Genomic DNA, 15,621 nt, shown 5'->3' with positions numbered 1-15,621 from the left:
GATATCTGTTAAGTGCATTGGTTGACGCAGGGCGACTGAAACCAACACCGAAACAAGTTTTGTTTGTGTAACAACATCGTTTCACGCTTTTCAGTGTTTAAAAAAAAAAAACGGTACCTCCAGCACTACACTTTTTTTTTACCTGAAAGTAGAAGTCCATGGTTTCCTTGAGATTGACCCTCTCCGGAAAGCACTTGTTTTCCTTCATGTAGAATCCTATGGCATAGTTTCTGTCGGCTGCTTCTCTCTCCGAAAGGAATCTTAAAATGAGAAGGAACATACCCTGTTTTTAAAGCCACTGCAAGCACCACATGTGGTTATTAAACCACAGTCAGAACTTCAAATAATGATTGGAACTTTTTCAGGTGCTAGAAATATAGAAAGAAATACCCGAAAAACAGGTAACTCAACCTTTACGACAAATGATTAATAAGCAGTCTGCTTTCAGACAGCAAGCTTTCTATCTGGTTTAGCCAGATGACTTCAGCTTTAACCTGTAATACAGTTTACCAGCAGCTTTCATGCTGTGATCTTAGAGCTGATTTGAACTCCTTTATGCACTGTTGCTATAGACGGCAATGTAATAAGAAGTGGTATTAAGTTCAAACTCTACGGCAATAATATTTTCTAATTATAATCAAAAAGATAACAAGGACAAGGTCATTCCAGCTGCAAGTACCACCACCAATGCAATTGTGGGGAAGCTAACAACCCCTGTAAAGTTGTTTGCGCCTTGTGGCACACACGAGTTTTGCGCATAGGCTGTCCCAACCATCAAGTGGTAAGTGGCGTTGTACTTGCAAGCGTTTATCACCACCATCATCCTTATGGTTAGCGCGGTAGCGCCAGCAGTGATGCCAGGCGGCGAGGCCTTCATACTAATTACAGCTTCTCTTAACAACTGGTCAAGTTCCTGTGTGGATCAATTCTACCTCAAGGACAGTTTAATTTTTTTTTTATTTAGCGACACTGTTTTAAAAAATAGTGCCGCTGCCCCTATACTTCTCCCACTTTTTTTTTCACTGCCTAAAAACTTGTACAACTTGCTTTACCCCCTACTGCAGCTGGTGCTGTAAATTACTTGAACAAAACTTTTACAAATCATAAAACTACTCTCACTTACATTGCATTGTTGAAGCCAAGATACTCGCCTCCAGATATAGCTTTATAGTACTGAAGCATCTGAAAAAGACACATGCCAAGTGTCAGTGGGGGACAAACAACAAAATCTAATACTAATACTAAACTGACTCGTGCTAATACTTACCCAGTCAAATTTTTCAGATGTCCTCATCTCAGGCTGCAAATGGAATCAAAACAAAACTATCAATCCTTGCAGAATGTATAAAATTTACTTCTTTTAAAGTGACCATCAAACTCTACCAATACAGGCCAAACTTAAGTGAAAAATGCTAATAAACTACTTAGCGTACGTATTCACTGCAGTCACAAATGCCACAAAGGAATATATACAGTAGACTCTCATTAAACGGAGCCTGAAGGGACCAGGGAGATATGTCCCGTTTAACAGGAGTTTTATTTACCGAGAGGCGACCAGGGGTGCAGGATAGAAGAATGAAACCAATCTTGCCAGACGTGCCCTTTTCGTTTAAGCAGAAGTTCCGTTTAACATATTTACCTTTACTAAAAGTCTACTGTATACTTCAGAGGCAATGAACTGGCAGAAATGTTAACAATTCTCAATAACGATGCTCTGTGCTTTAACCAAATTAAAATGCATAACACTCACTGTACACACTACCTGGAGCCTATGATTTTATTATTTTTACATCAGTATAGAAAAGTGACTAACTGAATAATAATTAAATATTAAATTACATACTAATTACAATTAATAGTGAAGCTTGCATAAAATTACTCATTACTTCTTTTTTTTTTCTTGAAAATGAGTACCTAGGAATTATGCTATGTGAATTTGACCTTCTTAGACTGCATCACAATTTGCAACATAAGGGTATATAAGAACATGTGAAATTTTAGATGCTAAAAATTTTCAGTGTCCGAATCTACTGTCCAAATCTGAATCATGCCCAGATTTGAACAGCACTGATTGAGCCCCAATCTCTTCCACAACTATCATCTCTATGTTGGAGCCAGCACTTTTTTGAGCACATACATTTGCGACTGTAGCGGAGCCTGAAAGGCAGCTTGGCTGCAATACAATAATGTGATAGGAAAGAGCATATTAAAAATCTGAAGGGGCCACTGCGACTGTATTTGTCTTCGGAAAGTTCGAATAGCTCAAATAGTAAAGTTCCGGTGCAAATCGAATCAAATAGCAAACACTATTAGAAAAATATTGGAAATTTTGAATATTCGCCCACCCCTACTCACAGCACATTGTGCCATACACGTTCACAGAGAGTGCTTAATACTGACAGTTGTGTAGTCTAATAAAAGACATTATTTGGAGCTTCCCTTGAGTCATAATGCCCAAAGTTTACAGGACAAACTAGGCCTCGCTTGTGCTACAATATGAAAGGCCAGCCTCACCTCTATCAGATAGAGGAGCAGCGAAGCGACGACAATGGCGCCAGCATTCACCATGGGATTGTGAGGCTTTTCTGAAATACGCAAAAATGAGCCAGCCACTGCCATCACACCTTTTTCTTTGTTTCCCCGACATGTACAGTGCATGACAAAGCTTTTTTTCAACCAAGTGGTCACCCTATCTTTCCTATTTATCACAACACAATCATCAATCCAGGGGGAAAAAAATGAGAGAGAAAAAATAAGGAACAAGCACATATACATTACACCAACATTAACAGGCTAAGGCAAAGCTATCACCCAGAGGTGTTTTTATCCACACACATGTACGTTAAATTGACCGGCTTGGCCAGGTTATCAGACAGTGTGATGCTAAATATGAGCTCGTCTATCACATCGAACCATATTACCAAGAAAGGCAAACCTATATGTGTTAAAATGGCACATGAAAAAGGGTTAATGATGGGCTGCATGCACCCGATCCAGCTATGGCATGTGCAAGGCACTAAGTAAGTTTCACTGCAAAGCCTAATTAAATCAAAGGTGTGGACTTTTTTTAGAGTCCACCTTAAAATGAAGCTGCATTTTCTCTAATAACTACATGCTATAGAGAAAAGAGCTTGCAGGGTACTAAAAGGTCAATTATAATTTTCAAAAACAATAAATTGGAGGCAAGGACTCGTACTGTTGTAATCGAGGACAAGTTCATTGAACATTCTGCCGCTCGGTTCCTGGCCCACATATTGATGAACAGCGTCCGAGCCGAGTTCGGTTAGTGCAATGGCATAGTTGATGGGTTTGCCAGATGACTGGATCGTGAATGGAATCTCTGTGTCTCCAATTGAGAACCTGAAAATTCCAATTCGTGAGAGAATGAGAGACGGATACATAAATGTTCCATGGTAACAAATAGAATGAGGCTAACAGATAAATAGCGTAGCATTGTGTGAGGTAGAGTCTTCAGCACAGAATTTTTTAACAGACATGGGATGTGACTGTAAAAAATTTCTCTACTGAAGACACTAAAAAATATGCTACACTAATCAGCTGAAATTCAATCCTTGCCGAGACTTCCTGGCTTATTTTAACTGATGTTTAGCGCAGCATTGCACAACATGCACTTCTATACACTGTCCACTGTTGAAGTGAAATTTTGTGATAGTACTATTGAGTATCGCAGGTGAGGGGAAGGCTTAGACATAAACTCACTTTCTGAATAAGCTGCAAGCATTAAAATCCAGCTCATGCACGAAAGCTTGTGTATTCTTTTACTGAATGTAAGTACTAGTTCACACTGAAAGCAAGTGATGTTACAATACATGTACAATATGCAGAAGCGACAAGCCTATGTGTCCTTTCATTGCAAACTAAACTCTATGCACATGAATAGAATGCTAGTATGCCAACAAAAATGAATGCACAAATGGTGAATGAAATTTTTTACCTCTGGCCATCCACGGTACAGATGCTCACTCCCCAATAGTCTGGATTGTACTTGGCCAGTTGGGGAATGTAAGAAGCCACCTGTCAGCAAGGTAGGTGATAATGTATTCTCATGCACAGATGCAAAAGCTTTTTGTAAAATAGGAATTCTACAGATGTGGGATGAAAGAAACCAAGCATAAAATGAGCACTTAATTAGTATTACCAATAGTGTTTGTGGAGGTGCTGACACCCCCTGTAATGTTGTTTGCCCTGTGTGGTGCACGTGTCTCGCCCAAAAGCCGCATTTCGGGTTACAACTACCGGGTGGTAGGTGGCGTTGATTACCACTGTGATCATCATCATAGTTATGACAGTGGTAGCGCTGGTAGTGACCCCTGGCGGAGGGCAAGCCTTGGTGGCGGGCGAGAGTTGAGCGAGCCTTTTCTGCGCATGGCGGTTGCCGCGAACCGTTGTCTCTAGCATGGGTTTTCGGTGTGTGGCACCGCGGGCCTGCGCGCCGGGGGGCCCACGTGGTAGGTCAAACGGTGGCGCCGCCGCCTTGGGTGTGTTATTGTATTTGTCATGTTTTGGAGTGTATGGAAATTGTGTGTAAGGATGTCTTAGTGGGTTCGTCACGATTGATGTATCATTCGGCGGACGATATCATCGTCTAAATTAGTTAAATAAATGTATGTATGTTGTTTGGTTGTTACCGGCCGCGTCTGCTGTGTCCGTTCACTCCAAGAGCGTGGCGTGTCGCTCGCCATTTGGAGGCCCCACCCTGGATGCCCAACGTGGAGCTCATGGAGTATCGGACGACAGTTTTTGCGGTTCGGTAGAAGCTTTTGTTAGAGCCAGGGTAGAGTAGGCCTAGGGGGACTTCTTTGCTAGCGTCGGTGGTGTACTTTGTTGAGAGCGAGGAGATTGGTATTTGTGACGTGTTTGAATTTGTTGGCAGGTTGAGTTTTTATTTTTTTTGCTGGCAAGTGTTGTTCTTTTTTGTTGGTGTTAGTTTTCAAAACCATTGTTGCATTGGGATGAGAGCCATGCGGTCTGCATCCTGGAATGAGCAAGGCCTAGAGCACGTGGTTTGTAGGCCAGGCCCGAAGCAAATGAGTATGGAAGCCTCGTGGGTGGTCCGATTTTCTGTTAATAGCTTCTTCTATCTCTTTGGGCTCAGGGAGCCGGGCGTCGTTACTGACTTGTATAGCGGCTCGACGCCTGGGTGTCGTGATACCGCCCGAGGCGGTGGATGCCGATCGCTCGGTAAGCTGCTGTGTGCGGCGAGCGATAGCGCCACCTCACAGAGTGGATGTCTTCTCGCGGCTGCCTTTTCTGCGCCTAGGCTGGGTGCTGGGTGGATGCCGGTTGTTGTCGAGCGACTCATTAGGCCTAAGGCTCTGCGCAGCCGCCTGTCGCACGTGGCACAAATAGGTGGATCATGGCGTTGAGAAGTTGCACTTTGCTTCACTCACTTTTTTTTATCTTGCGATGCAGGAGTTAGGAAAAGTGATTTTTGTTTTATTTTGATGGGCGGCTCAGCCGCTGCCGATGTATTAGCTAGCAGTACTGACCATCGTACCACGTGGCCGAAAAGCCCGAAGCTCCCTTCCCTAGGCCCTGCTCCATTGTTTCTTTTGAGTTTTGTTTTTTATGTATTCAGCTGGAGGGATGTCATCCACGACCATGTCTTCTGCACATCGTCAGTGTCGCTGGCCAGGAATGCGGTCGTGAGGTCGGGCGATGGAGGTGCCTGGGACCTGCGCAACTGCCTGCAGTCCGGTGCCCTCGTGAGTGCTGGTCGCAACGGGAAGACGTGTTGGCAGCACGAGTGACGGATCATTGTGCCGACGGCAATGCTGTTTTTGCGGGACCGGTACTGAGGTGAAGTCGAGCCGGACAGTGCAGCAGTGTGCACCGGCGGCGGCGGCGTGGTGCAAGGACATTATGGATATGTGATGTCATTTTTTTTGTTAAACCTCTTGCAGCTGATCTCTTTGTTTTCGGGATATGGTTTGATTTAAGGTTGGGGGAATATGGGGGTGCTGACACCTCCTGTATTGTTGTTTGCGCCGTGTGGCACACGTGTCTCGCCCAAAAGCCGCATTTCGGGTTACAACTACCGGGTGGTAAGTGGCGTTGATTACTACTGTGATCATCATCATCATGGTTGTGACAGTGGTAGCGTCGGTAGTGACCCCTGGCGGAAGGCAAGCCTCAGTGGCAGGCAAGAGTTGAGCGAGCCTTTTCTGCGAGTGGCGGTTGCCGCGAACGGTTGTCTCTTGCGTGGGTCCTCGGCGCGTGGCACCGCGGGCCTGGGCGCCGGGGGGGCCACGTGGTAGGTCAAGGGTTGGCGACGCCGCCTTGGATGTGTTATTGTGTTTGTCATGTTTTGGAGTGTATGGGAATTGTGTGTAAGGATGTCTTAGTGGGTTGATCATGATTGATGTATCATTCGGCGGACGATATCGTCGTCTAAATTAGTTAAATAAATGTATGTATGTTGTTTGGTTGGTACCGACCGCGTCTGCTCTGTCCATTCACTCCAAGAGCGTGGCGTGTCGCTTGCCATTTCGAAACGCCACATGTTCATTGACATGAAAAAAATCTGAGAAAATTACCGACGTATAGGTATTAGTTGTTGAGTATTCTCTCAAGATATTTTGAGCGGCAAAAATTTTTTGCGTACGTGACTGCCATTTAAAATTTATGAAAGGTTGGAAACCAGACACAAGAAAAAGAATATTCCCTATAAATGAACCATTTTGCCCATTCTTTCAACTATTTTCTTATTTTTTACATTTTTTAAGCATCAAGGTATCATTAAACAGCAGTTACTTATTGTAGCTTTCTATTGTTCACTGCTTTGTGTGTACATAAAATTGAATAAACCGTAGCATTTTCGAGAATCTTTCTACAAAAGATGATTATTGATGAAATGCATAAATTATATTTATTGAACTTTCCATAAAACATACCATCAAATACATTTGGTTGGGTTGTGTGCAGTGTACAGACTCTAAAATAAAATCTTAAACTTGGCAAAAACACCACTTTGGCCTATGTTAAGACACCTGTGGCACCCTAAGGTGGTCCAAGAAAAAATCAGCTGAGAAGTGTATACAATTAACGATCATAACAACTTTGTTAAAAAATGTTGACTCGGAGTAATTTTTCTTTCAAATAATAAAAAAAATGTTGATGTTTAGTGCCACCATTGCATTGTTTCGCTATGGGGGCAATACAAACCAACATAATTTGCTACATAAAAAGGAGTGGCAGTGTGTTTGCAGTACATTGTTTTAAGTTCTGTTCATTAGTACTTGGCTTTGTATGCTACATATCAAGGTGATAATAAACAAAGGTAAAAATATAATAATGCAATTGGCTTAAGATGCCATTATTAAGATGCCCAACAATTAAATGCAAAATATTTTTGCTGCTCAAGATATTGTCACGGGCTAAGTAGATGCCTGAGGATGACGACGATGAAGTGCTGAGGGGAACGTGCTTGGACTGCAGCAGCGTTGTACGCATTTGCTCGCCAGTATATTCATCGTGTATACTTTATTCCCCGTAACATCATTGGTGGAAGGTGCGGGGTACAACTCGCTATACAGCCCCACGAGCTGGATCTTCGCAGCGGATGGCGCATTGCAGCTACCACGATGACTGACCAGGCTGCTCAATGTGAACAAGATCCGTCAGCCCCGCAACCGATTGTTGTGGTGCAACCTCGTGACCCAGGCCCATTCAACAGCACAAGTGGCATAGACGTCGATGACGGGCTGGTTCTATATGAGCGCGTCAGCAGCAGCAACCATTGGGATCCGACGTTTATGTTGGCGAACATCATCTTCTACTTGCATGTCACGGCAAAACTCTGGTACGAGACACATCAAAAAGAGTTTACCAGGTGGGACGTCTGTAAGCAGAAATTGCGCTATCTATTTGGGAAACCCATCGGACGTCAAGTGGCCGCAAAGAAAGAGCTTGCGACTCGTGCCCAGGCATCCACAGGGCCGTACATCGCGTACTTACAGGACGTGTTGGCTTTGTGCCGCAAGGTTGACAAGGACATGCTCGACGAGGACAAAGTTGGACACATCCTGAAAAGAATTGCCGATGACGCCTTCAATTTTCTGCTGTGCAAGGACTGCTCGACGGTGGAGTTGGTCATCAAAGCATGTCGTCGCTTCGAACAAGCGAAAAGTAGGTGCATAGTTGACCGATTTGACCGCCTTCCCAACACGGCGGCTACATCCTCTTGCGAAGATTTGCCCACACTACATCAACCACCAGCGCCGGAAAACGTCACCAGAATAGTCCGTCGGGAACTCGAGGCTATGGCACCCGCTATGTCTAGCGTCAGCGCGCAAGGACACAACCTCGATACTGTTTCAATGATACAGGCCGTGGTTCGCCAAGAGATCGCGAATATGGGCATTTCGCCACCTCATCAAAATGCCCCTGCTGCTTCCAGCTCGGCTCCAGTCGTTGCGGCTGCCACTCCGAACCGCATGTTCGCGCCACAACGAAACCCAGCTGAATGGCGCACTCATGATGATCTGCCCATATGTTTCACGTGCCATCGGATAGGACACATCGCTCGCCATTGCCGCAGCCATTGGACCTCATCACCTCAACCGAGCTTCTATAATTGGGGACCCCGCTCCGAACGTGCACCTTATGCCCCGTCCTACCGTGCTGAGACAGGTGCAGAGCATAATCCAGAATGTCGGACCAGCCGCTCGCCATCGCCCGTGCGTCGTCAGTCCCGCTCGCCCCAACCCTACCGTTCTCGGTCTCCCTACGACCGTCGCTCAAAAAACTAGCCGGTGCAGCCCCCGGAGGTGACGCTGCATACACGACTCGGACTGCAAATCTTCTGATTACTCCCGACCAGCGGTGCAACCTTCTTACAATTCTCGTTGATGGTTTACCTGTAACTGCTCTTATTGATACCGGTGCACAAATATCTGTGATGAGCTCAGACCTCCGCCGCCGCCTCCAAGAAGTTCTGACGCCTGCGATTGCACCTACCGTTCGTACAGCGGATGGGAGTACTCCTGCTGTGCTTGGAATGTGCACTGTGCGATTAACGATTTCTGAGCATCAAACTTCAGTTCTGTTAGCTGTACTGGGAAATTGCCCTCATGACCACATCCTTGGACTCGACTTTCTTTGACACGCTGTGCTCATTGACTGCTCCAAAGGTCTTCTTCGGCTCGAACTACCACCCTTCTCAAAGACCGTCTCTACCAGCTGTTGCGACTCCAGGTCCTGCGGGTCTCAGTTTGGTAGCGGGCCCCCGTCAAAGGACCCATCGTCGAACAAGTCAATTGAGGCGCTCTTAAAAATGACAACAATTTATTTACATGGTTAGTAACTGAGAAGGAGAATGAGAAGTCAAGAACTGTACATGAGAACTGTTGAACTGTAGCACTTGAAATACACGAAAGTCTTCGGCTTATATAGCGCCTCGTTGCCAACCCTGGGCACATTGTCCACAGCTTCCGCCAATAGGGCGCTCTATGGTCTAGGTGCTCCACCCACGAAGGAGAGAAAAGACACCACACAATGCATGCGGAGAGGGCACACTCTACACGATGCCCAAATATGGTCACAAATGCACTGCACCGACGTTTTCGCACACGTCACCAAGTTTCGCGCACGTCCGATGATATTGGTTTTCAAGATTCTTCTGGCAGCTGCATGAGGATCGAAAAACCGGCTGCCAGTACAAGTGTCAAACTTGCCTGACTGTTTGGGTAGGACAATGTAGTGGTGGGCCAGCATATCGTCAAAATATGCCACCACATTCAGCCGATCCTATGGAGAAAGGGGAGAAGGAGGAGGAGTAAACTAATCCCTCGTCGCCGAGGCGGGCTCCGGCAAGGGCTGCAGCAGATAGTGCATTATTCTTTTCTTCACCCCCACATTCCATTCCTGGTTGTTTGCTAGAAGCTATGGCTTAGCTGCACATATCCCGGGGCTCCGCTTGTCCTCGCAAGATGCAGCCACAACCGATTTGGCTTTAGCTTGCAGCCTGAACTGCAAATACCATGCTGGTTCCGAGATTTCGAAACCCTCGGTGACCTCGAAAATGGTCCAGCTGCCTCCTTGTCTGCCTCGAAAGCCTTGCTGGCAGCAAACACAATGGCCTTTCTTAAGTCGAGCTCACAATGGCCTCTCTTGGCTCGTGCGTTTTCTTTGCGCAAACCAGTCCCGAACCCATCGTTCAGATGAGAGGAAATCAACTCGTCTTGACGGCACACCCTTGTTTGGCGTCAAAATATTTTCGTCCTTTTCACAAAGGCCGAAAAACGTCAATAATGATGACGGTCGTAACACAGCCCACCTCGTCTACGCTCTGTCAATTTCCTCAGACTCCCGTCGCAAGCCGCAGTCCAAGTCCAACTCTCGCCATATCCTCCAGTACCCGATGTTAATTATGTTGCTGCCCCAATTTCTGACGTGGCCATGACACGTAATGTTGCACTCCCCAACACGGTGGTTACCGTTAAGGACAACCGAACTTCATTTCCTGTCCTCAATTTTGGCTTCTCAGCGCAAGTTATTCCTCGCGGCATGTCACTTGCGCATCTGACACCACCGGTCGACCACACAGTTTCCGCCCTAACTACCGATTCGCCACCCGATTTTTCATCAACGTCGCTCTCGTCACGTTCCTGTTCCGACCTTTTCAAGCCAATGCTATCTGACAAGCTCACCTGTGAACAAGTCTCTGCTCTCTGCCATGTGCTTGCTTCTTATCAGGACATCTTTGACTTCGGCGACCGTAATTTCGGCCAGACATCCGTGGTAACCCATCACATCGACACCGGTGACGCTCGACTCATTCGCCAACGACCCTATTGTGTGTCAGCCCCGGAGCGTGCTATTATACAGCGAGAAGTTGATAAAATGCTTCATAAGGGCATAATCGAACCCTTATGTTGTCCCTGGTCCTCACCCGTTGTACTTGTTAAAAAGAAGGACAATAGCTGGAGATTCTGTGTTGATCACCGCCATCTCAACCATATTACCAAGAAAGATGTCTATCCCCTACCGCGCATAGATGATGCACTCGATTGCTTACACGGTGCCAAATATTTCTCTTCAATAGACCTTCGCTCAGGCTACTGGCAGATCGCTGTGGACGACAAAGACAGAGAGAAGACGGCCTTCCTGACTCCTGATGGACTTTATCAGTTCAAGATGATGCCTTTTGGATTATGCAAAGCCCCCGCGACTTTTGAGCGCATGATGGACTCTCTCCTTCGAGGCATGAAGTGGACCATCTGCCTCTGCTATCTTGGCGACGTTATTGTTTTTTCGACTACTTTCGACGACCATTTTAGCCGTCTGTCCACAGTGCTTGATGTTTTCCGATGTGCCAACTTGCAACTTAACTCGTCCAAATGCCACTTTGGGCCACGCCAAATCTGCGTACTCGGCCATCTTGGTAACGCTGCGGGCGTTCAACCAGACCCTGCGAAAGTCCGAGCAGTTCGCGACTTCCCCACACCCCGCTCAGCCAAGGATGTCCGTCCGAAGTTTTCTGGGACTGTGCTCCTATTTTCGTCGTTTTGTCGAGAAGTTTGCTGAAGTAGCCCATCCTCTAACCTGCCTCCTCAAAATGGATGTCGCATTCACCTGGGGCCAACAGCAAGCAAACGCCTTCTTGTCGCTCGTTGACATTCTCACCAATCCACCAGTCCTAGCACACTTTGACCTATCTGCCGCCACGGAGCTTCGTACTGACGCCAGTGGCCACGGCATAGGCGCAGTGCTGGCGCAGCAACAACAAGGAATGCGACATTCTCACCAATCCACCAGTCCTAGCACACTTCGACCTATCTGCCGCCACGGAGCTTCGTACTGACGCCAGTGGCCACGGCATAGGCGCAGTGCTGGCGCAGCAACAACAAGGAATGCACCGCGTCGTCGCGTACGTAAGCCGACTGTTGTCGCGCTCGGAACAAAATTATTCCATCACAGAACGCGAGTGCTTAGCTCTCGTCTGGGCCATTGCGAAATTCCGACCGTACCTGTATGGCCGACCATTCTCAGTTATTGCCGACCACCATGCACTTTGCTGGCTCTCCTCACTCAAGGACCCTACGGGACGCCTTGGTCGCTGGGCGCTGCGCTTACAAGAGTACACTTTTTCCGTATCCTATAAATTCGGACAACTTCACAAGGATGCCGACTGCTTGTCCCGTTACCCAGTCGATCCCCCTGACACGAGGGAAGATGAGCAAGAGGCCCTCGTTCTTTCAATTACCGACTTCACCGACATAGCTGCTGAACAACGCCGCGACCCCTCTTTGCGTGCTATTATCAATGGTCTGCACTCTCCCCACCCTGACCACTCCTTACAACTGTTCATTCTTCACAATGACATTTTGCACCGCTACAACGCCCGCCCTGATGGTGCTGAGCTTTTACTCGTTGTTCCTGCGCATCTTTGCTCAGACGTTTTGGTCCAGCTCCATGATGCCCCCTCCGCTGGACACCTAGGGGTGTCATGCACATATGACCGCGTTCGCCGCCAATTCTTTTGGCCTGGCCTCTACCGTTCTGTGCGACAGTACGTTGCGGCATGCGACCTCTGCCAGCGCCGCAAGACACCTGCTTTGGGACCTGCTGGTACCCTCCAGCCCATTGAAGTACCAGATAAGCCATTTTTCCGAGTCGGCCTCAATCTTCTAGGACCTTTTCCTGTGTCCGCCACCGGTAATAAGTGGATTGCTATTGCTACCGACTACGCAACATGGTATGCCGTTACACGCGCCCTCCCCACCATCTGCGCTACTGATGTAGCCGATTTCCTTTTTCATGACATCATTCTGCGTCATGGTGCTCCTCGTCAGTTGATCACCGACCGCGGCCGCTGTTTTCTATCTAAAGTAGTCGACGAGCTCCTGCGATCCTGCTCTACCCACCACAAGTTCACTACAGCGTACCACCCACAAACCAACAGCCTCACGAAACGCCTCAACCGTACCCTGACGAATATGTTAGGGATGTACATCTCCAAGGATCACAAAGATTGGGACATCCACTTACCTTTCGTTACCTTCGCATACAACAGTTCACGTCATGATACAGCTGGATTTTCACCTTTTACCTACTGTTTGGTTATGACCCGCCTTTGCCCATGGACACTATGCTCCTATTTGACGCCCCCTCACCGACTGCTTATGCTCGTGATGCCCTGGCCTGAGCTGACATCGCCCGCCAAGTCCCCCGGGATCGTTTATGTGCCTCGCAGCTTAACCAAAAGAGTGCTTACGATCGCCGGCACTGCGACGTACAGTACTCCCCGGGGTCGCTCGTTTCGTTGTGGTTACCATCACGTCGTGTTGGTCTCTGCGAAAAACTGATGTTCCGGTTTGTTGGCCCCTACCGCGTCATACGCGAGGTCACCAGCGTGACCTACGAGATAGCTCCACTCCATACCACGTCAATACCAGCTTCAGTCCCGACCGATATAGTTCACGTCTCACGGCTAAAACTATACTACTCACGCCTCGAGAATTGATCGAGCTAAGTAGATGCCTGAGGATGATGACGACGAAGTGCTGAGGGGAACGTGCTCGGACTGCAGCAGCGTTGTACGCATTTGCTCGCCAGTATATGCATCGTGTATACTATATTCCCCGTAACAATATTTTGAGAAAATACTCAACTAATGCCTATACACGCATGTATAACTTTCTCAGATAATTTTGGCGAGTGCACTGGCTCGGACAGTTTGATTGGAATGGCCCTATTATATGAGGTACATGCGAATCAACAGTAATTAGACCATGATACTTCTATAAGAATTTCAGCATTATGCATGATGAAAATATGAACTCAGAAACTGTATGAACCAGGCCTGCATCAGTTAAATTATGCTGTCTTCCATCCAGATGCTTACACCTAACAAATGCTGAAAGGTTCTCACTGAGGTTCATCGACATTTACGAACCTTTCCGCCGGTGTTCACTTTGCACTTCCAGTAGAAGTCCTCGACATAACGAATGAAGTCTTGAAAATCAGGAATCACAAACTGGTGGCGCAGGGCTCGTGTGATGAGAACAATGTTCTCTCGGATCACTCTGCAACAAAAGTGAAAAATATCTAAGTGAAATAAATTCCAGAGAAGTATCGCTCTAAGAGGACCATTTTCTGTTTGGCAAAGGCAGTCATATCCCTTTGTGAATATTTATACCAGGGTAAAAAAAAATTATGGAGATCCAATGCTGATGTTGAAACCACAGCAAGAAGCAACTTTCATGCAGTGGCTACTGAAATGCTGTAAAGCTAAATGCACTGCATATAATTTTAAAAACTGCCACTTGTGCAATGTTTATGAACAGTATTGACCACAACCTTAATTTGATGTAATGTATATAAAAAATTATGCCACACGAATGGAAATGCGGGTCAAGCACATAACCATAAAGACATGCGAGCCGCGAGAAGCACGGCGTGAAATACAGATGAAGTTAGCCATAGGTTTATTTTTTATATGTTACTGCACACACAAAAATGGCATGCTCAAGTATTCAGTAAGCTATGTGAGCCATGTATTTATTCAAAGCAACAAACATCTTCAGGAAAGACTTAGAGATGGTTCGCTAAGAAAGATTTACTTTAATAAAAGAGCAGCCCACTCGATGCCCACCTGTGAAATTAATGAGTACAGAAGAAACAAACTATACTCGGAGACAACTTTCTGTGGCAATGAAGGGAAAGCAGTGGAGCGGGAGACTCCTCCGCGAAGTAGTCTAGTTCGGCTCGCATTTTGAATGATGGCCGTGTTGAAGTAATTTTGACACAGCCATTTGTGAGCAAAATTCAACACAAGCTCCTTCGGCGAGTCGTCGCAATAGCTAGGGGGCGACGCACGCTTACCTAAAGACAAAGTGCTCCTTTGACTGTGAGGTACACGTAAAATGTGCGACGTTTTCAGACGTGCAAAAACATGAAATGACTCTTCAGAAAGCAACAACAAATATTAATATCTGCTTGGTGTGTGCAGCATCTTTCTATAAACAGCATCCAGTAAAAAATAATGTAGTTTTTTTATCAATATTTTCATGCAAGAAAAACAGACACATCTGTGGCACTATGTTCTACTGTGGTGGCACATGCCCAATTTGGCTCCATATTCCTCGCTTCATTGCCACAAAAAGTCGTTCCCGAGTATAGCACCATCAGTTTAAAAGCATGTTTCACTGCACAACAAACATGCATGACCGCAAAAGCAACCAGCTTCTGTTTTCTGATTAAAATACACCGTTCTCTCAACATCACTGCATGAGTCTACTTGCAGCTACTGCATTGTCGCAGTGATCCGAGATGACATGCAAGGTGTTACAAAAATTTGTAAATGGCTCGAAACAGATATGGCACATCTTTCAGCCTCAAGTCACTCTTTTGTAGAAGCAACCGCCATCAGTGGTTGCTTCTGTAAAAGAAAACAAAAGGGCGCCACGGGGAACCAATCAGGGAGGTCACTTAGTACATACTGTGCAAACGTTTCCCTGTTGAGAGCGAGCGACTCCAGTGAACGGACGGGTGACTTCTCTTTGTGAACATTTCTCAAGTTCTGCATCATTTCCTTGAGACGCGGATCATTTTTCCACAGCCCAGTTGTGAACAATGCCTGGAAAAAACAGACTAATA

The 15,621-nt window shown here is 46.5% G+C and overlaps 1 protein-coding gene across 2 annotated transcripts in view; it reads right to left on the bottom strand.

Moving 5' to 3' along the window:
• GLS (glutaminase) overlaps positions 1-15,621 on the bottom strand; it is a 33,187-nt gene that overhangs the window by 14,828 nt on the left and 2,738 nt on the right. For both annotated transcript variants that reach the window (XM_075895066.1, XM_075895065.1), the window contains exons 3-10: positions 15,465-15,601; positions 13,919-14,048; positions 3,956-4,035; positions 3,197-3,360; positions 2,515-2,585; positions 1,268-1,300; positions 1,124-1,182; positions 143-260 (exon numbers count right to left, since the gene is read on the bottom strand). In XM_075895066.1, the coding sequence (XP_075751181.1) occupies positions 143-260; positions 1,124-1,182; positions 1,268-1,300; positions 2,515-2,585; positions 3,197-3,360; positions 3,956-4,035; positions 13,919-14,048; positions 15,465-15,601 (792 nt within the window). The remainder of the gene's footprint in view (positions 1-142; positions 261-1,123; positions 1,183-1,267; positions 1,301-2,514; positions 2,586-3,196; positions 3,361-3,955; positions 4,036-13,918; positions 14,049-15,464; positions 15,602-15,621) is intronic.

The sequence above is a fragment of the Rhipicephalus microplus genome, chromosome 5, assembly GCF_043290135.1.
Source record: "Rhipicephalus microplus isolate Deutch F79 chromosome 5, USDA_Rmic, whole genome shotgun sequence".
In the NCBI taxonomy this organism is placed as follows: domain Eukaryota; kingdom Metazoa; phylum Arthropoda; class Arachnida; order Ixodida; family Ixodidae; genus Rhipicephalus; species Rhipicephalus microplus.
Note: the sequence above shows the minus strand (reverse complement) of the source record. Positions and strands in the feature narration are given on the sequence as shown.